Source organism: Camelus bactrianus, chromosome 16 (assembly GCF_048773025.1).
Source record: "Camelus bactrianus isolate YW-2024 breed Bactrian camel chromosome 16, ASM4877302v1, whole genome shotgun sequence".
NCBI lineage: Eukaryota > Metazoa > Chordata > Mammalia > Artiodactyla > Camelidae > Camelus > Camelus bactrianus.
The window spans coordinates 18,288,197-18,310,013 of record NC_133554.1 but is presented as its reverse complement, the minus strand read 5'-3'; the positions used below and the strand labels follow the sequence as shown (position 1 = coordinate 18,310,013).

Below are 21,817 nucleotides of genomic sequence, written 5' to 3'. Positions count from 1 at the left end.
TCTAAGTAATGTTTTTAGAGGTACATGTTTTTATTTGAATATGCTATTCATTCTGTTTGTAGGGCTAAACAATTTGACCTTGTAAGATTATATCACAAAATACTAATCCATTCTCTTAATAATGGACATTTGAGCTAGTTCAAGTGTGGGTTATTATGAATAAATATTTTTGCATATATACGTATGCATCTTTTTTCTAAATATCTGTTTTCATTTACCCTGTGAGATGAATACCTGGGAGCAGCTCTGTTCGGTAGGTATGTGCTAAATACTCCTTCATTTTGAAAGAGATTTCTTGAGGTATAATTTACATGCCACAAATTCACTCATTTAAATACAGAATTCTTTGGTTTGTGTGTGTGTAAATGTGCAGAGTTGTGTCTCCCTCACAATCTCATTTTAGAACAATCCTATCACAAGAAAAAAAGATTTCTCAATCCACACTTTTCTTTATCGGCTTCATTTGACACAGTCAGTCTCTCTTCCTCTTTGAAATGCTTCCATGTTATAGATTCCAGTTCAATACATTTTACCATCTTTATAATTTTTTTTTGTTGGTTTCTATTTTTCTAATGAACTCACTGGCCTTTCCTTCAGTGACTCCACTGATGGTTTCTACTTTCCTTCCAAATCCTTTAGCATCAGTTTGACTCAAGAATTAGTTCTTTTTTTTTTTCCCCATAGTTTACATTACGGTTTACTCTAGATCTAGTACATTCCATGGGTTTTGATGAATGCATAATGACGTATAGCCACTATAGTATTATACAAAATAATTTAATTGCCCTAAAACCCGCTTGTGCTCCATCTATTCATTCCTCCCTCCCTCCTTCTCGCCAAACCCCTGGAAACCACAATCTTTTTATTGTTTCTGCAGCTGTGCCTTTTCCAGAATGTCATTTGGTTGGAATTGTACAGTTTGTAACCTTTTCAAACTGGCTTCTTTCATTTAGTAATATGTCTTTTGAGTTTCTCCTATGTCTTTCATGGCTTGATAGATCTATTTTTTATTTTTACTGCACATATATCTTTTAATTTACATATATATACTGTTACATTGTTTCTAAGAACATTTAGAGATTTAGCTTTTTAAACTTACATAGTTATCAAAGGAATAAAGACAACCACAAAATAAGAATTACCTCAAAAAGACACATACACCCTGCTATTGACAGCAACATTATTTATAACTGCCAAGATATGGAGGCATCCTAAGTGCACATCAATAGTTGAACAGATAATGGAGATGCAATGTGTGTGTGTGTGTGTGTGTGTGTGTGTGTGTGTGTGTGTGTGTATGTAATGGAATACAACTCACCCATAAAAAAGGATATTTTGCCATTTGCAGCCCTTCATTCACTTTTTTTTTTTCACTTCAAAAACCAGAATATTCTAACAGGCAGAGACATTTCCATTACATTAAAAACAACAAAATACCTAGAAATAAACTTAACCAAGGAGGTTACCTATATTCTGAAAATGAAAATGACACAAAGAAATGGAAAGATTTCTTGTGCTCTTGGATTGGAAGAATCAACACTATCAAAATGGCCACACTACCCAAAGCAATACACAGATCCAATGCAACCCCATCAAAATGCAGCCACTGTGGAAAACAGTATGGAGATTCCTCAAAAGACTAGGAATAGACTTATTGTATGACCCAGGAATCCCACTCCTGGGCATATATCCAGAAGGAACCCTACCTTAGGATGACACCTGCACCCCAGTGTTCATAGCAGCACTATTTACAATAGCCAAGACATGGAGACAGCTTAAATGTCCATCAATGGATGACTGGATAAAGAAGAAGTGGTATATTTATACAACGGAATACTACTCAGCCATAAAAACCGACAATATAACGCCATTTGCAGCAACATGGATGCTCCTGGAGAATGTCATTCTAAGTGAATTAAGCCAGAAAGAGAAAGAAAAATACCATATGAGATCGCTCATATGTGGAATCTAAGAAAAACCAAAACAAAACAAAAACAAACAAAGCATAAATACAAAACAGAAACAGACTCATAGACATAGAATACAAACTCATGGTTGCCATTGGGATGGAGGGTGGGAAGGGATAGACGGGATTTCAAAATTGTAGAATAGATAAACAAGATTATACTGTATAGCACAGGGAAATATACACAAGATCTTATGGTAGCTCACAGAGAAAAAAATGTGACAATGAATATATATATGTTCATGTATGACTGAAAAATTGTGCTCTACACTGGAATTTGACACAGCATTGTAAAATGATTATAAATCAACAAAAAAAATGTTTAAAAAAAAGAAAATTTTGGAAAGCGATAGATATGTTCACTATCTTGACTGAAATATGTATACATATGTCAAAACATCAAATTTTATACTTTAAATATAAGCAGTTTATCAAATATCACTTTTACCTCAATAAAACTACAAAATGTAAAAACAAACAAACAAAAAAACTTGTGACGTTCCTCACAGAACTAGAACAAACAATTTCACAATTTATAAGGAAACACAAAAGACCACAGACAGCCAAAGCAATCTTTTGTAGGTCTCTCTCTTTTTCTTTCTTCTTTTTGTTCTCTTTTCATATGGTTTGATGACTACAGAAGGCCCTTTAACATTTGTTGTAAAGCTGGTTTGGTGGTGCTGAAATCTTTTAACTTTTGTTTATCTGTTAAGCTTTTGATTTCTCCATCAAGTCTGAACAAGAGCCTTGCTGGATACAGTATTCTTGGTTGTAAGTTTCCCCCTTGCATCACTTTAAATATATCCTGCCACTCCCTTCGTGCCTGTAGAGCTTCTGCTGAGAAATCGGCTGATAACCTTATGGGAGTTCCCTTGTTTGTTATTTATTGCTTTTCTCTTGCTAATTTTAATATTTTCTCCTTATCCTTAATTGTTGTCAATTTGATGACTATGTGCCTTTGTGTGTCCCTCTTCGAGTTGATTCTGTGTGCTACTCTCTGCGCTTCCAGGACTTGGATGACTGTTTCCTTTCCCAAGTTGGGGAAGTTTTTGGTTATTATCTCTCCAAAATTGTTCTCAGCTCCTTTCTCTCTCTCTCCTCTTTCTGGGACCCATATAATGTGAATATTAGAGTGCTTCATGTTGTCCCAGAGTTCTCTTAAACTATCCTCATTCCTTTTTATTCTTTTTTCTGTTCTGAAGTAGTGATTTCCACTAATCTGTCTTCTAGCTCACTGATCTGTTTTTCTGCCTCATTTAGTCTATTCTTGGTTTCTCCTAGAGTATTGTTCATTTTAGTGATTTTATTCAACTCTGTTTGGGGATTCTTTATATTTTCCAACTCTTTGCTAAAAACATCACTCTGATGGCCTTAATATCTTGGCCATCGTTACTTCAAACTCTTTCTCGGATAAATTACCTATCTCCTCATCACCTATTTCTTTTTCTGGGATTTTATCTTGTGCCTTGGCCTGGGAGATATTCCTTTGCCGCCTCATATCGTCTGTCTTTTATGTGTTTGTGGATTCCTTCCACAGGCTTTGGGATTATTGTTTTCTTATTTCTAGTTTCTGCCCCTGGTGAATGAGGCTGGACTAGAGGCTTGTGCAGGTTTCCTGGCAGGAGGAGCCAGTGCCTGCCCACTGCTGGGTGAAGCTTGGTCCTGGACCTCTGGTCCGGGTGGGTAGGGCTGTGTCTAGAGGCCTTTGTGGCTTAGGAAGTCTGCTGATGGGTGTGGCTGTGTTCCCACCCTGTATGTTGTTTGGCCTGAGGCTTCCCTGCAGGCTGTTGGGTGGGGCTGGGTCTTGGTGCTAATGATCCAATCAAGATGTCAGCCTCCAGGAAAGCTCATGTAGGTGAACACTCCCAGAATGTCTGCCACCAGCTTTTATGCCCCCAGGGTGAGCTACAGCTCTCCCCTACGTCACCAGGAGACCCTCCAAGTCCAGCAGGCCAGTCTGGCCCAGGTTCCTATGAAATCACTGCCTCTGCCCTTGGACCTGGTGCACGTGAGTTTCTGTGTACGCTTCTCAAGCGAATGGAGTCTCCATTTCCCCCAGTCCCATGAGACTTCCAGAGCCCAGCCCCAGTGGCCTTCAAAACCCAATGTCCTGGGGTCTCCTTCTCTTCCCAATGTCTGTATGCGAGCTGGGGAGCCTGATGTGGGGCTTAGAGCTCTCCCTCCTGTGGGAGGGCCTCTGCAACTTAACAAATCTTTAGCCTGTGGGTCGCCCACCCAGGGGGTATGGGGCCCAATTATATCATGAGCACACCCCTCCTACCATCCTGCTATGGTTCCCTTTTTATGTTTCCAACTGCAGAAGCTCTTTCTTGCCAGGTTCCTGTCTTTTTTCGATGGTTGTTTACCATTCACTTGTGGTTTTGTTGCAGTCATGAGGAGAGGCAAACTTATGGTCCTATCACTCTGCCATCTTGACTGGAAATCGCAAATTGATTATTTTTATTTTTGAAAAATAAAATGACTGTTTTACAGCAAAGGAAAGTTATATTCTGTGTAAATTCAGCTTCCCTGCTTTTATTCCAAATATTCTTGGTGCCTATATTTCACTTAATAAAAATTTTTTTTTCTAAAATCCAAATCAAATACCCACTCAAATATTTCCTAAGGTACTCTTAATTAATGTAATAATATCTATATCACTTTAGTTTGAAATAGATCCTTCTATTTTAGTTGCTACTTTGTAGACAGATTCAACTTTATTATCCATTACATTTTTAACATATTGCCTATTTGGTAACAGATAAGGCCAATGTGTTCAGGTATTTAAAATGTAATAAAATTAAATCTTTTTATTCTATCTTCTATAAGTGTATTGCATATGGTATTTAGGAAATTAATGATAGAAAAGATTTCTCAAGGAAAAGTTGTTGACTGACTGTGTGGTTATTAAGTCATTAGCCAACACAGTACAATGTTTAAGAAAGACAGAGAGGTTAGAATTTGATGAAGGGAATTACCTGTCAAGATGTATGTTTGCGGGGCATTATCTTCATGCAATCCTCCATGTTTTAGTAGTCTAGGTAGACAATCTTGTATCAGGATATACTGGAAAGTAATTTCTAACACTAAACTAGCTGTGTGTCTCATTTGATTCCAATGTTAAACTTATAAGTAGATATGGTAAACACAGAAAACAGGGAGATAATTTATTAGTGGCTTGAAGATGAAGAAATACTGCACCTCCTCACTATTTATATTTTTGTACCTGAGAAAGATGGTTTGGGATATAGATGCCATTTTACTGATACTTGCTTTACCTCTTGCCATTTTTGTAACATTTGAAGAAAGCTGTAGTGAGCAATGTCTGATTATAGTCAATGAGATGTTCTTTGTCTTAGGCTGGGAAGGATATGGCTAAAAATGTAAAGAAGTGAAATTTTTAGATTTATCATTTAGATACCAGAAAAAAGTTAAGGATATTTATTTGTCCAATTAACAAATTTGCATTTTTGTTTAAGGTTAATGATGACATTAGTTATTTAAGAAATTATTGGTCCCTACTTTTGATCAAAAATAAATTACTTCCAAGTTTCTTTTTGAAGTATAGTTGACTTACAGTATTATATTAGATTCAGGTGTACAGCATAGTGATTTCAGTTATTTTTGCAGTTTGTACTCCATTATAGGTTACTACAAGATAATGGCTGTAGTTCATTGTACTGTATAGTAAATCCTTGTTACTTACCTATTTTATACATAGTAGTTTGTATCTATTAATTCTATACCTGTAATTTGTCCCTCTCTACCTTTCCTCTCCTCTTTGGTAACCATACAGTTGTCTATACCTGTTAGTCTGTTTCTCAAATACGTCCATTTGTACTGTTTTTTATTTTTTTAAGATTCCACATATAAAAAATATCATACAGTATTTGTCTTTATCTGACTTATTTTACTAAGCATATTCTCTAGGCCTATATCCATGTTGTTGCAAATGGCAGAATTTCATTCTTTTCTATGGCTGAATAGTATTCCATTGTATACACACCACACACACACACACATCTTGTTAATCCAACCATCTGTTGATGGGCACTTGGGTTGCCTCCATGTCATAGCTACTATAAATAGTGCTGCTAAGAACTTTGGGGTGCATGTATCTTTTTGAATTATTGTTTTCATTTTTTCCAGATTTATACCCAGGAGTGGAATTGCTGGATCATATGGTAGTTCTATTTTTAGTTTTTTGAGGAACCTCCTTACTGTTTTCCATAGTGGCTGCATCAATTTACCTTCCCGCAGCAGTGTAAAAGGGTTCCTTTATCTCTTCATCCTTACCAGCATTTATTTGTAGACTTTTTGATGATAGTGATCTGACAGGAGTAAGGTGATAATCTTATTGTTTTGATTTGCATTTCTCTACTAGTTATAATTGTTGAGCATCTTTTCATGTGCCTCTTCACCATCTGTCTGTCTTCTTTGGAGAAAAGTCTATTCAGGTGTTCTGCTCATTTTTTGATTGTGTTGGGTTTTTGTTTTTGTTTTTTTTTTTTTGATATTGAGTTTATGAACTGTTTGTATATTTTGAATATTAAACGATTGTTGGTCACATCATTTGCAAATATTTTCTCCCATTCCATAAGTTATCTTTTTGTTTTGTTGATGGTTTCCTTTGCTGTACAAAAGCTTTTAAGTTTAATTAGATTGCTTTTATTTATTTTTGTTTTTATTTCTTTTGCCTTAGGAAACTGAGCCAAAAAAAATATTGTTACAATTTATGTCAAAGAGTGTTCTGCCTGTATTCTCTTCTAGGAGTTTTATGGTTTCTGTTTTTATATTTAGGTCTTTAAACTATTTTGAGTTTATATGGTGTGAGGGACTGTTAATCTCATTGTTTTACATGTGGCTGTCCAGTTTTAACAGCATCACTTGTTGAAGAGTCAGTCTTTTCTCCATTATATATTCTTGCTTCCTTTGTTGTAGATTAATTGACTGTGGGGGCATGGGCTTAACGTCTGAGCTGTCTGTTCTATATCAATGATGTATGTACCTGTTTTTGTGTCAGTACCACACTGTTTTGATTACTGTGGCTTTGCAGTATAGACTGATGTCTGGAAGGCTTATACCTTCAGCTTTGTTCTTTTTTTCTCAAGATTGTTTTGGCAATTCAAGATCTTCTGTGGTTTCATATGAATTTTAGGATTATTTGTTCTTGTTCTTGAAAAATGTCCTGGGTATTTTGATAGGGATTGCATTAAACCTATAAATTGCTTTGAGTAGTATGGCCATTTTAACAATATTAATTCTCCCAACCCAAGAACAGGGAATATCTTTATACTTCAACTTCCTTCATCAGTGTTTTATATTTCAAGGTTTATCTTTCACCTCCTTGGTTGAGTTTATTCCTAGATATTTTATTCTTTTTGATGTGATTTTAAACAGGATTGCTTTTTACTTTCTCTTTCTGATTATTAGTATATACAGATTTCTGTATATTAATCTTGTATCCTGCTACCTTGTTGATATCATTTATTAGTTCTAACAGTTCTGTGTGGAGACCTTAGGAGTATATATAGAGTATCATGTTATCTGCTAACAGTGACTGTTTTACGTCTTCATTTCCAATTTAGATAACTTTTAAATTGGTAGAGTGGATTTGATGTGGATGTCAGTCACGTTTTTCCTTAGGGTGTGCTGGCAGCTGTCACCTTGGTAGGGGGTGTGGTTGGTGATGGAGGAGCCTAGAGCATGTGCAGAGTGCGAGGGGGGATATCCTCTCTACTTGGTGGCTATCACCACCCTCTCAGGGGTGGGATCTGCTCCCAAGTTGCTGGAGCAGAAGCCTTGAAGGTTGGGGTCAAACCATCTCTGTTCCATCTAAATCTGTGTCTTTCCTTCTCCCTGCACCGGGACCTTTGCCTAAAAGGAGAGGAGTGCTGAAGCAAGTGGGGCTCGTGCACTTAGAGAGGTCTGAAACTCTGCCTGTGTCAGCGTCTGCAGCTCTGCTCATGTGCAGCCCATGACCACATATTTTCCCTGGTCATGGTCACCCCAGATCTGGTGCTGCACTGTGGCATGAAGTGAGTAGGGCTAGAGCACTTGCTCAGCTTGGGCTGGCTCACGCAGCAAGCTGATTGCAGGAAATATGGTTGCCACACTGCTGTCAGAAATCTGGGCTGCTTTTGGGGTGGCTCTTGAGTAAGCACCAACAGTGGCTACCACTGCCCTACCTAGGCTGTACCCCACACCCCTAGGTCACCTATGTGTCCTGAGGTCAAGTCTTTTCCCAGGTCCTGGCTTCCCTAGATTCAGTGCCACACTGATGTGGAATGAGTAGGGGTGGGGCGATCTCTTTTCTTGGGCTGGGGAGTGTGGCAAGAGGGTGCAGCTGCAAGGGCAGACCTCTCTCCACCCCACCTGGGCGCAGGCCAGCACCTGCTCACTCCTCCTGAGTGGAGTCTAGGCTTTTCCAGCCTGCTGTCTGTCCCAGCAGCTCTCCAAGCAGCCGAGGAGGCTTATCTCCTATGTGTAGGACCCCAGGACTAGGACTCCCAGGCTGTGGCTCAACCTGCTCACTCTTGGGGCGAATGTTCACCCATGCAGTCTCCCTTTCCTCTGAGTCCCCTCCCAGGGACACAAGTCTCAACCAGATCACTTTTCTTCGTGTCCTACCCAGTTACAATGTATCTTCCCTTCAGCTTTGGTTGTACAGGAGTCCTGCCAGTTTCCAGCTAGTTTTCCGTGAGCATTGTTGCACATGTAGATGTGTTTTTGATGTGTTTGGGGGGAAAGTGTGCCTCGGGCTGGCTGGATAGGGAAATAGCCTGTGACTGCTAATGAGGATGGGGTTTCTTTTGCAGGTGATGAAAATTTTCTGGAATTAGATGGTTGAGGTACAACTTTGTGAATATACTAAAAGCCACTTAACTGTGCTCTGAAACAGTGAACTTTTTGTGCATTATATCTCAATAAATCTGTTACTAATAAAAAGTCACTATCGAAATATACACACACACATACACATATATATATGCACACACATACCTACACAGAATGGTACCATTTATACAAAAATCAAAACCTAAAAATATTTTTAAAACTATTCATCATATATATTTATAAAAATATGAACTAATGGTATAAAAAACATACTGGGAACTGTCTATAAGAATCTCCATTAAAAAGAGAATGTAAGAAAGTGAAAAGTTACACCAAAAACTGAAAGAAAATATTTGTAACACACATAACACATACAATGCTGGTATCCAAGACAGCTGAAGAACTCCTAGAAATAAATCAGAAAAAGACCCACCAATACAGTTCCCAGGTGTATACCCTGAAGAAATTTTTACCCATGTGCTGTAATAGGTATGTACAAGAATGTTCATTGCTGGTAAACAGAAACCCCCAATGTTCATCTACAGGAGGATGGATAAATAAATTGTGGCATATTAATCTAATCAAATACTACATTAGTGAAAGTGAAGGTATTAATGTTTCAGTGCCATATAACCACATGGATGAATGATAAAGCCATCCTGTAGGGTAGAAGACCCCTAGGGTAGAAGGGTAGAAGTTTCAGAAGACCGTCACATGTTAATGAAGCTAAAAAAACAGCCAAAAAACCCCCAAACAAACAAAAAACTTATTAGGGATACATAGTGACAAACCATTTTAAAATGAATAACATGGAATAATAATGACATATTTCCTTAGTTGTGGTCACCTCTAGTGTAGCAGGACAGGAGTAAGTGACATAAATTCAACAGTATTGGCGGTTTTGTAATTCTTAAATGGATTCATGGATGTGTCATTTTATTGTCCTGCTTTAAAACTTATATATTTGTTATATGGATGTTTTTAGTACATTTCAAATATGTAATAAAATGCTTGGAAATATTAAAATGCTTGGGGAGAAGTTCAGAAAGGACTTTTGCAATGTTTTGTTACAGTGAAAGTCGGAAGTAAATATACTTAAATGCTAAGCTTTAATTATTATTATAATAATTTTAAGAAGCATACAAAAGAACTAAAATGCACAGAATAGAAAGCTGTGATATACTGATGTTTTTTTAAAAAACATGCAACACTGTATATGGTGTATTTAATTTTTGCAAAAATACAGTTTTTTAATATATGTGTATATTATATTCATAGCAAAAAGTGGGAAAATTACACAGCAAACTATCAACAGTGTTTGTCTCTGGAGCAGTGGTTCTCAAGGGCAAGGATACAGGTTTTTTGCCTCAGGGGACATCTGGCAATGTCTGGGACATTTTCAGTTTTCACAATTGGGAGAATGCCGCTAAATTAGGAATCACTAACAGAAAAATACTTTCTAAAACTTTCTGTCTGAAAATTTAAAACGTATTGCTAAATAATTTGTAAGTCAGAGACATTGATAATAAATGTGTAAAAGAAGTTAAATCTCACTTGTAGTTAGGAAAATTCAAATTAATAAACATACTACTTCATATCTAATATTGTGACAAAAATGAAGGTGTGAAAACAGAAAATGCTGTTAAGAAAGTAGAAAAATAGAAGTGCTTATATACTAGTGCTGTGCATAAATTGATACGACCAGTTTGGAGAGCAATTTTACATAATCTAATAAGGTTAACAATATATATACCCTATGACTCAACGTTTCCTCTTCTAGGGATGTACTGTAGAGAAATTTTCACACATCTATACAAGGAGACATGTATAATATCTTGGAATAAAAAACAGACTGTAGTAATTATAAAAGCCTATCAATTAGGGAATGGATAATAAGTTATAATACATTTACACAGTTGGACACCATTTAAAGCTAAAATAAGTGAACTAGTTATGCAGTTAACAATATTCAGCAACTGTGAAATCATAGCACTGAGGTAAAAAAATAATGTGTAAGTTTATTCTCTTGTTTTATACTATTCATGTAAAATCTTAAATGCACGAGAGTACATATTATTAAGGGATAAATGTAATAATGGCATCAAATCATGGACAGGAAGGGCACACCAACCTTAGGATAATGGTTCCTGCTGAAGAACAACAGGGAAAGCTTTCAACCAAGCCTGTAATGTTCATTTCTTAAAAAGAAAAACATATATATATACATATAGCAAATGAAACTGAGTATATATTTGATGATAGTGAGTAAATGGGTGTTCTCTGTATTATTCTCCTGTTTTCTGTTGGTCTATTTGGAATATTTTTTATGATGGAAGGAAAAGAATATCAAAAGTCAAGAATCATTGTTCCATGTTATGCAAGGCAAGTATTTATAACTTGTAGACAGGGTAGGCAGATGATGCTAGAGTAAGCTCCAGAATCACTTTTGAAGGCATCTTTCCTGATGTTTTTCCCTTCCTCCGGTCTCTCTCTCTCACTGTGCCCAGCCACCTATACATTGACCAGTTTGTTTTTGCCATAACATATCCTGTACACACTTGTATTAAATTACGTACTGCACTAATTACAGTTATTTACGTGTTATTCTCACCCTAGATGCCATAGCTCTTTGAGGGTAGCGTTTATATCTTGTTTGTGTATCCTTTTGCATAGTTTAGCGCCTGACAAATAGTCAGCACTAAATAAATACTTGGTAAATAAAATGATAGATAATGGGACAGATTTCAAAGGAGGAAGAAATATGCAAAGGACAATGACCAATATTAACCTTTACCTACATTTTAGTTTTGATATTCTTGCCAGAATCCAATAATAGGGCATCTAGTCAGGTCCTATGCATCAGTTAAGGCTAATTTGCTCTGTGTGACCTGAGAACCTAAAATAACAGTGGTTTCCATTAGAAATGTATTTCTCTCACACCAAGAAGAAGCCTGAAGGAAGGTAACTGAGGGCAGGGACCAAGGTTCTACATGCTTTGACTATGTTTCTCTTCCACTATATTTATTGAGGTAGCTCACGAACCAAGATGACTACTTAAATTCCAGCCATCTTTTCTTTTTTCTATCCTTTTCTTTCCTTTCTTCTTTCATCTTTCTTTTTCTTCTTTTAATTAAGCTCAAAGACAAAGGGAAAAGAGGTACCTACATCTGCTTTTGAAAGGCTTCCCAGAAGTTCCCTACAAGTTCACCTTATTATATACATAGTCTTATGACCTCACCAAGCTGCAGAAGGGACTGGGAAATATCTTTTAGGTGGATGACAATGCTTCTAGCTAAAAATTATGGTTCTGTTGCTAAAGAACAAGAAGAGAATGGACATTGAAATAACAGGTAGCAGTCTCTGAAATTCTGATCAGCTACAGGTACTGAAAGAGAAGTAGAAAGAAGTGGATTCCAGAGAAAGCTTTTGAGTTTTCCATTTCTGTTAAGCCTGCCCATAAACAAACCAATAATTAGAATATTTTGTACTTAACCCAGTTCCTGTCAACCTCAGTTTTGGTCTCAAATACAAAATACTGACAAAATATCCATGTTTTAGGGTGCTGCTTACAGAAATTAATGTTAAATTGGATTTTGTAGGATTTCCTTGCTATTTTTCTTCTGCCATGTCTCATATTTTAAACTAAGGAATAGCTTGAATTTTGGTTTTAGGTATATGCTTATCAATTCAGCTTCAGCCAAAGTGCTAGCCTTGAAGGAAAAAATAAATGAGGTGGTGGTAGATCAAGAAGCTAATATTTTACAGAAAATTAATCCATAAATAGTCAGCAGACTTTCTTTGGGCATGGTTGCTGTTCCTGATACTGATTCTCCTCACTGGGTTGTAAAATAGAGAAGTAGTGAAAAGTTTTGTTCTTTGGAGATTTGAAAAATTGCTTAGTACAGGTCCTTTTCCTTCCAGGCTCTAAATTATCTTGGCATTCAGCCCACAAAGGAACAGCAGCAAACCCTGAGACAGCAGGTGCAAGCAGACCCAAAGGGGACCGTGTCTTTTGGAGGTAATATTAGCTTCTTCATGTTGTATCATCATAGAAACTTAGTCAAAGAGTTATTGTCACCCATTTTCATTAAGAGTGTCTCTTCTTTAGGAGGGAAGGAAAAATAAAGCCACATCTATTTCAGGTTCCTTAATCAGTACTCTAAAAACTCAGCTAGAATTTCTGGCCCGACTGGGTCAGCAGAAAGGAGAACTTTCTTAGAATCTTTCAACTTTAAAATATCATCATTCTATCATATGCTTTTTTATTTTTAATTTATTACATAAACGTTGCTTTAGTAATAACAAAAGAAAGAGTACCAAATGTAGAAGCCCAGTTCTGCTCCTGTGAAATTCGAACCTTTTTTCAGCCAATATGGTATAATAAATATTTTTATGATGCTGTGTATTTATTCTCATTCTCACTATGTAATTATTACTAAAGATAGCGTAATGTCGACATACTCAGTTGACATATTGTAAAGCCTTTCGACTATTGGGAACTTGGGTGGTTTTTTCCATTAACTGATAACATAAATAAATCTAAATTTAATAGTTTTTTCCTTCTTTCTCTGATTCCCGGACAGGCTTAGGAATTGAAAGCATCGGGTACATAAGGCTGTGTGTAGGCAGGGCATTTAAACCAGAATCGCTGGAAATCTGGGAAGGAGCAATTATGTATACTGTTCCCTGCCCCCTCTCAAGCAGTCCAGCAACTACCACTCCCTTACCCTTGGAGAGGAAAACAAGTACCTAAACGCTATATCTGTCGTTGCCAGCAACTAGGGAATTTGAGGGCACGTGCGGTGAATTATCACTCACAACACACACCCAGATTGCTCAGTGATATTTGCAATCATGTTCACACTCTGTAGGCAAGAAGTTGTAGGATGCTCTCTGAAGAAGCTGAACAAAAGATCAAAATAGCTGGCTCCCGATTACTCTGTAGTAAAACCCACTAGTTAACAAAGCAAGTTATACACACTAAATTTCTAATCAATGATTTAGTACCTGATTTCTTCTCAAATATGAACTCAGAGCCAAAGGCCACCAGATAGTTGGAGAAATTCTCCAACATAAAATATAGAGCCCAGAAGTATCAGACAAATAGAAAAAGAGGAACTCAGAAAAAAGAAAAAAAAGGAAATATTGCAAGAGCAGAAGAGAACTTCAGGTAAACCATAATTAGCATCTTAGAAAATATAAGCAAAGCTAAGAGTAGGATATTGTAAAATAGGAGCAATTAAAAGGATCCTTGGAAATTAAAAATATAATAGCTAAAATGTTAAAAAAAAATTGAAGATAGATGAACAGGTCACACGCCATATCCGAAGAAGCTTACAGTTTGCTAGGACGGCATCAGGCAGTGCTCTACAATAGTCAAGAGAACATGCCTTTGAGTCAGATCTCAAGTGGAATCCTGCTCCACTGCTTATCTGCCAAGTAGTCTTGGGAACTTGAAGACAGTTAACTTATCTTAGCCCCAGACTGCTGTGAAATGGAGAGGATAAGAGGACCTACGTCAGATAATTTTGAAGATGAATTGTGAAGTGCCGTGCATGGCATACACAAGCTGTAACAGAAACATTAGCTGTTGCAATTATTATTACTATTATTATTATTATTGTTATTATGCCTTGAGTTCTTTCAGTTAGATCATAATCGCAAATCATAATATTGTCATATGTTTCAGAAAAAAGTTCTACTCATGATAAAAGAGTTGGAGAGATAGTTATGCCTGTGATGTGAATCTGCTCTTTTATTATCATGACTGATTTATTAACTTCAGCAAGGTTAAGCAAAGTGAGTGAAGACCAGTTTATTTCTTACTTCTTATATGTATTTAAATGTATCTGTCATTTCAATTAGTACTATTTTAAGGTAATTTATTCAACTTAAATTTTAAGCATTAGTTAGAACATATAGCTTCAAATTCATATAGAAAAAAGGTACGATTTACTTAAGTGAAGTTAAATGCTGTGTTCTTACTGAAATGTGTTCCATTTTAGATTTTGTCCAGGTTGCCAGAAACTTGTTTTGCTTGCAGTTGGATGAAGTAAATGTCGGCGCACGTGAAATTTCCAACATATTAGATTCACAGGTAGAGTACGCCCTATGCAATTGTCTTCTTTGTGTTTAAATCATAAATCTTGAATGTTATGTTGTCATACAGGTAGGCTTTCTTTTATATTTTACTTTTTAAACATAAATTATGCAACTAAGACATGCTTCTTGGATAAATATATGAAATACAGATTAATTTAAAATCAAGAAACGTATTAAAGAAATTACTAGGAACCTGATGCTCTGTTACCCCCGTGTGCCTTTCCAGTTACCAGTGCTCGCCCTCCTCCCTGACCCCAGTCGAGGTAACTAACTACTCTTTTGTCTTCTAACAAGATGGATTGGTTTTGCCTCTTTGTGCTTTATGTAAAATGGAATTGTGTGAAGTCGATTAACTTCATAACTCGTTTGTCGTACTCATTTATATTGTCAAATCTTTCCATCCTTTTCTCTATGGATTTTTGATATTGTTATATTATTAAGGACAGTCTTCCCAATGTATATTAAACATAATGTATTATATATAAATAACTTATTTTTGTCTGTGCATGAAGTTGGGCCCCAGATGGATAACCAAGTCCTCTTATTCCACCATCATTTATTCGGTAACCGTCCTTCTCCATTTTTGCCCCTAATTTGAAATACAAACTTATCATCTACTAAATTTCATCTGGATACACAGATCTGTTTCTAGACAACCACTCTGTCCCATTGATCCATTTCCCTCTTCTAGTACATTATTATTTTAATTACTCTAGCTTTATAGTTCTAGGTGTTAAGGCCTTAATTTTTTTTTTTTTTTATTTCTTGGTTTTGATCATCTACATGACCTTTAGAATCATTTTGCCATGGTAAATTCAATTGGGCCTTTCTTTTTTTAATTGGAATTGAAGTTAGAGGATGGTTTGGAAGAGGTGAACATGGTTAATTTTTCCATTCATTTAGGTCTTTGTTGATGTTTTGGAAAGAGAAAATTTCTTCCTATACATTTTGAATATTTTTTGTTAGGTTGAAATAGATCTGCTACAGTTTTTGATACTATTGGAAATGGGAATTTTTTTTACAATTGTATTTTCTAATTGATGATTAGTAAAGTTACTAATTTTTGAATGGTCATTTTAAATGATACATTTTATTGAAATTCCTTATTCCAGTTATTTCTCTTGGGTTGTATAGGTAGACACTAGAAATTGATTATGCTTTTGTCTCTTTCACAAATTTTTACTTTTTTCTGAATATTATTGAATAGGAGCTACCAAAGTGAGCAAGAAATTAATTTCCGTGATATTTGAGCCATTTAAAAAAAGCTAGCATTATCTCATCTAATAAATAAGTTTTACAGTTGACCCTTGAAGAACATGGGTTTGAACTGCACATGTCCACTGATATACGGATTATTTTTTCAATAGTAAATACTGCAGTACTGTGCAATCCAAGGTTTGCTGCATTCTTGTATGCAAAACCACAGATATGGAGGGCCTACCGTAAAGTCATACTCGGATCTTCAACTTTGTGGAGGATTGCTGTCCCTTACTGCCATATTGTTCAAGGATTGTTCCAATATTTCTAGAACAATTTAAATAATAGAAACTTTCTTTGTTCCTTTAAGGTTTGAAAATGTTTCCATTTGCCAAATTGTTTGGGCCTACATCTTCAGGAGAGGAGACACTTACTACTTATTTTAATGTCATTTGAGGTTATTCTGTTCAAGTTTTTATCCTTTTCTTGAATAATTTTGTTAATGTACATCTTCCTCAAAAATATTTTCCTTTCATCAAGATATTAAAACTTATTAAACATTCACGTGGGTTTTTCTTGGGTTTTTAATCCTTATTTTTGATGATACTACTTTTTATTTTACAGATGTGCTACACAATTTTTACAAAGTAATCACATCCGCAGGTTTTTATAGGTCTTATTTTAATTATCAATCAACAGAATGTAAATAGTTTCCGTGGTGATTGCTTATTTGACCCTTATTTTGAACTATTTTAAACATTTTCTAGTTATATAGTTTCCTTTCAGATACTGATGTCTAATTTAATTCCACTGAGGTTAGACACATATTCTATACGGTATTGATCCTTTGACCATACACACAGCATATAGTCAACTTTATGGCATGTTTCCCATCTTTTAAAAAGCATGTGTATTCTGGACTTAGTGAGTGCATTGCTCTATATCAGTAGGCCAGTGTTATTAATCACGTGGTTCAATTTTTCTATTTTTTTTAATTTTCTATTTCCATACTCCTTTTTTGCTCATCTTTTACTGCATTGCCAGTTACTGAGAGAAAGGTGTTCTAAAATTTCCCCTACTTAGTTCTGATAATTTTTGCTTTACATATCATAAGGCTGTATTATTAGATGCATACAATTTTAGAATTGTTGTGTTCTGATAGGATATTGAATCTCTTCACCTCTAGAATGTTTCTTGCCTTAAATGAACTTAGTCTATTGTGTAGCCATACCACCTTTCTTGTGGTTGGTGTTTTGGTTTAGTTTCCAATGATTATAAATATAGTTTTTTAAGTTATAATTAACATGCAATATTACATTAGTTTCAGGTATATAACAGAGAACAATACTTTTATACATTCTGAAATGATCACAGCATTAAAACCAGCTACCATCCATCACCTTACAAAGTTGTTACAATATTATTGACTATATTCCTGATGTATATACATTACATCCCTGTGACTTATTTATTTGATAGGTGGAAGTTTGCACCTCTTAATACCCTTCATCAACTTCACATCCACTTCCACCTACGTCCCCTCTAGCAAACACCTGTTTGTTTTCTGTATCTGTGAGTCTGTTTCTGTTTTGTTTTGTTTGTTCATTTGTTTTGTTTTTTAGATTCTGCATGTAAGTGAGATCATACAATATCTGTTTTTTTTCTGTCTAAGTTATTTCACTTAGCATAGTATCCTCCAGGTCCATCCATATTGCTGCAAATGGCAAGATATATTCTTTTTCAGCTGACTAATGTTCACACACAACACATCTTGTTTATGTATTCATCTGTCAGTGGACACTTAGGTCCCCTTCGTATCTTGGGTATTGTAAATGGTGCTCAGTGAAAGAGGAGTACATGTATATCTCTGAATTAGTGTTTTATTTTTCTTTGGATAAATACCCAGAAATGGAAGTGCTGGATTGTGTGGTACTTCTGTTTTTAGATTTTTTAGGAACTTCCAGATTGTTTTCCATAGTGGCTGCAACAATTTACAATCCCACCAGCAGTTTATGAGGGTTCCTTTTCATGACATCCTCGCAAACGCTTGTTTGTTGTCTTTAGATGATTGTCATTTTGACAGATGTGAGGTGGTATCTCACTGTAGTTTTGATTCACATTTCCCTGATGATTAGTGTTGTTGAGCACCTTTTCATGTCCCTGTTGGCCATCTATATGTCTTCTTTGGAAAATGTCTATTCAGTTCCTTTGCCCGTTTTTTAATCAGGTTGCTTTTTTGATTATGAGTTGTACAACTTTTCATATTTTGGATATCAACCCATTATTGAATGTATCATTTGCAAATATCTTCTCCCATTCAGTAGATAGCCTTTTCATTTTATTGGGAGTTTTGCTGTGCAAAAGATTTTTAGTTTGATGTAGTCCTATGTGTTTATTTTTGCTTTTCTTGCCCTTGTCTGAGAACTATTCTAGTTCTATGAAAAATCTCATTGATATTTTGATAAGGATTGCACCGAATCTGTAGATTGCTTTGGGTAGTATGGACAGTTTAATGGTATTGATTCCTCCAGTCCATGAGGACAGTGTATCTTCCCATTCATTAATTTGTTTTCAATTTCTTTCCTTGGTGTCTTATACTTTTTAGAGTACAGATCTGTCACCTCCTTGGCTATAATCATTCCTAGATATTCTATGATTTTTGATACAATCATCAATGAGATTGTTTTCTTGATTTCTTTTTCTGATAGTTCATTATTAGTGTATAGAAATGCAACAAATTTCTGTATATTAATTTTGTATCCCACAACTTTCCTGAATTCATTTACTGGTTCTAATAGCTTTTTGGTGGACTCTTTGAGGCTTCTATATATGGTATCATGTCATCTGCATATAGTGACAGTTTACTTCTGCCTTTCCAATATAGATGCCTTTTATTTCTTTTTCTTGTCTGATTGATATGGTTGGAACCTCCATTACTGTATTAAATAAAAGTGAATGCAAGAGTGGGCATCCTTGTCCTGTTCATGATCTTAGAGGAAATGCTTTCAGCTTTTCACCATGGGATATGATGTCGGCTATGGGTTTGTCATACATGGCCTTTATTTTGTTGAGCTATCCCTCTATACCCACTTTGTTGAGAGTTTTTATCATAAATGGATGTTGAATTTTGTCAAATGCTTTTTCTGCATCCATTGAGATGATCATATGATTTTTATCCTTTTTTTGTTAATGTGGTGTGTCACATTAGTTGATTTACATATGTTAAACCATCCTTGCATCCCTGGGATAAATCCGACTTGGTCATGGTATATGATCATTTTCATCTGTTGTTGAATTCAGTTTGCTAATATTTTTTCAGGATTTTTTCATCTGTATTCATCAAGGATATTGGCCTATATTTTTTTCTTTTTTTGTGATGTCTTTGATTTTGGTCTCAGGGTAATCCTGGCCTCGTAAAATGAATTTATAAGTGTTCCTTCCTCTTCAGTTTTTTGGAATAATTTGAGAAGGATAGGTATTAATCTTTTTTAAATTTTTGGTAGAATTCACCTGTGAAGCCATCTGGACCTGGACTTTTGTTTTAGGGAGTTTTTTGATTACTGTTTAAATTTCCTCACTAGTAATCAATCTATTCAGATTCTCTATTTCTTCATGATTCATTCTTGGAAGATTGTATGTTTCTAGAAATGTATCCATTTCCTCTAGATTGTCTAATTTGTTGACATATAATTGTTCACAATATTCTCTTATGATCCTTTGTATTTCTGTGGGTTGGTTATAATTCCACATTTTTCATTTCATATTTAGTTATTGAGACTTTCTTTCTTTTTTCTTTGGTCTGACTAAAGGTTTGTCAGTTTTATCTTTTCAAAGAACTAACTCTTATTTTCATCGATTCTTTTCTGTTTTTTTAAATCTCTATTTCATTTATTTTTGGTCTGATTTTTGTTATTTTCTTTCATATACTAACTTGTTCTTTTTTTTAGTTCTTCTAAATCTACACTTAGATTTTTTTATTTAAGATTTTTCTTGTTTCTTATAGGCCTATATCACTATAAAATTACCTCTTAGAACTACTTTTGCTACAACACATAGATTTTCGACAGTTGTGTTTCCATTTTCATTTATCTCAAGGTATCTTTTGCTTTCCTCTTTGAATTTCTTCATTGACCCATTGGTTGTTTCATAGTATGGTATTTAGTTTCCATATATTTGTATTTTTTCCAATTTTCTTCTTGTAGTTGATTTCTAGTTTCACACTATTGTAGGTGGAAAAGATGCTTGATATGATTTCAGACTTATTAAATTTACTGAATTTGTTTTATGGCCTAACATGTGATCTATCCTAGAGAATATTTCATGTACAATTGAAAAGAATGTTTATTCTGCTGCTTTTGAATAGAATGTTCTCTATATATCTGTTAAGTTCATGTGATATAATGTGTCATCTAAGACCATGGTTTCTTTATTGATTTTCTCTCTGGATGATCTGTCCAATGATGTAAGTGGGGCATTAAAGTCTCCTACTATTATTGTTTTGCTGTCTATTTCTCCCTTTATGTCTGTTAACATTTGCCTTGTATATTTAGGTGTTCCTGCTTTAGGAGCATAAATGTTTACAAAGGTTATATTTTCTTGTTGGATTGATCTCTTTATCATTATATAATGCATTTCCTTGTCTTTTGTTATCGTCTTTTTTTTTAAATCTGTTTTGTCTGACATGAATATGAATACCCCAGCTTTCTTTTTGTTTTCCATTATATGGAATATTTTTCCATCTCTTCATTTTCAGTCTATGTGTGTCTTTACATTTAAGGTGAGTTTCTTGTAGACAGCATATAGATAGATCTTGGCTTTTTATCCATACATAAAAAATGGACTAAATGGAGTATTTAGTCCATTTACATTTAAAGTAATTATTCATGGGTATGTACATACTGCCATTGTTTTACATTGTTTTCTGGTTATTTTTGTAATTCTTCTCTGTTCTATCTTCTCTCCATTCATTCCTTTGTGATTTTATGGATTCCTTTATTGTTATGTTTGTATTCTTTTTTTTTTTTTTTGTATCTATTGTAAGTTTTTGGTTTGTGGTTATCATGAGATTCATATAGTTAGCATGTATGTCTAACTGTCTATTTTAAACTGATAGTCACTAAAATTCAAAGGCATTCTAAAAGCACTGTGTTTTTACTCCCCCAGCCCATGTTTTACATTTTTGATGTCTTATTTTATATCTTTTTGTTTTGTATGTCCCTTAACTACTTATTGTAGTTACAGCTGTTTGTACCACTTTTGCCTTTTAACCTTCATACTAGCTTTCTAAGTGGGTGACCCCCTGCAATTGCTATACATTTGCCTTTATCAGTGAGATTTTTCCTTTCATGTATTGTATTTTTTCTAGTTGTAGCCTTTTCTTTTCTGCTTAAAGAAGACCCTTTAATTTCTTGTCAGGCTGCTTTACTCTCAGTCTTGCCAGTCTTGTCAGGCTGGTTACTACTCAGTCTAAGAAACTCTATTTCTCCTTCAATTCTAATTGTTAGCCTTACCAGATAGAGTGTTCTAGATTGTAAGGGTTTTTTTTTTTTTCTCTTTCTGCATTTTGAATATATCATGCCACCTCCTCTGCCCTGTAAAGAAAAAAAAGAAAAATCAGCTGATGGTCATATGGGGTTTCCCTTTTACGTAATTAGTTATTTTTCTCTTAATGCCTTTACGATACTCTTTTTATCTTTAACTTTTGCCATTTTAATT

At 35.1% G+C, this 21,817-nt stretch overlaps 1 protein-coding gene across 6 annotated transcripts in view; it reads left to right on the top strand.

The window, feature by feature from the left end:
* The window catches only part of STXBP4 (syntaxin binding protein 4), a 167,916-nt gene that overhangs the window by 39,490 nt on the left and 106,609 nt on the right, over positions 1-21,817 (top strand). For all 6 annotated transcript variants that reach the window (XM_074342767.1, XM_045513798.2, XM_074342766.1 and 3 more), the window contains 2 exons: positions 12,725-12,821; positions 14,809-14,900. In XM_074342767.1, the coding sequence (XP_074198868.1) occupies positions 12,725-12,821; positions 14,809-14,900 (189 nt within the window). The remainder of the gene's footprint in view (positions 1-12,724; positions 12,822-14,808; positions 14,901-21,817) is intronic.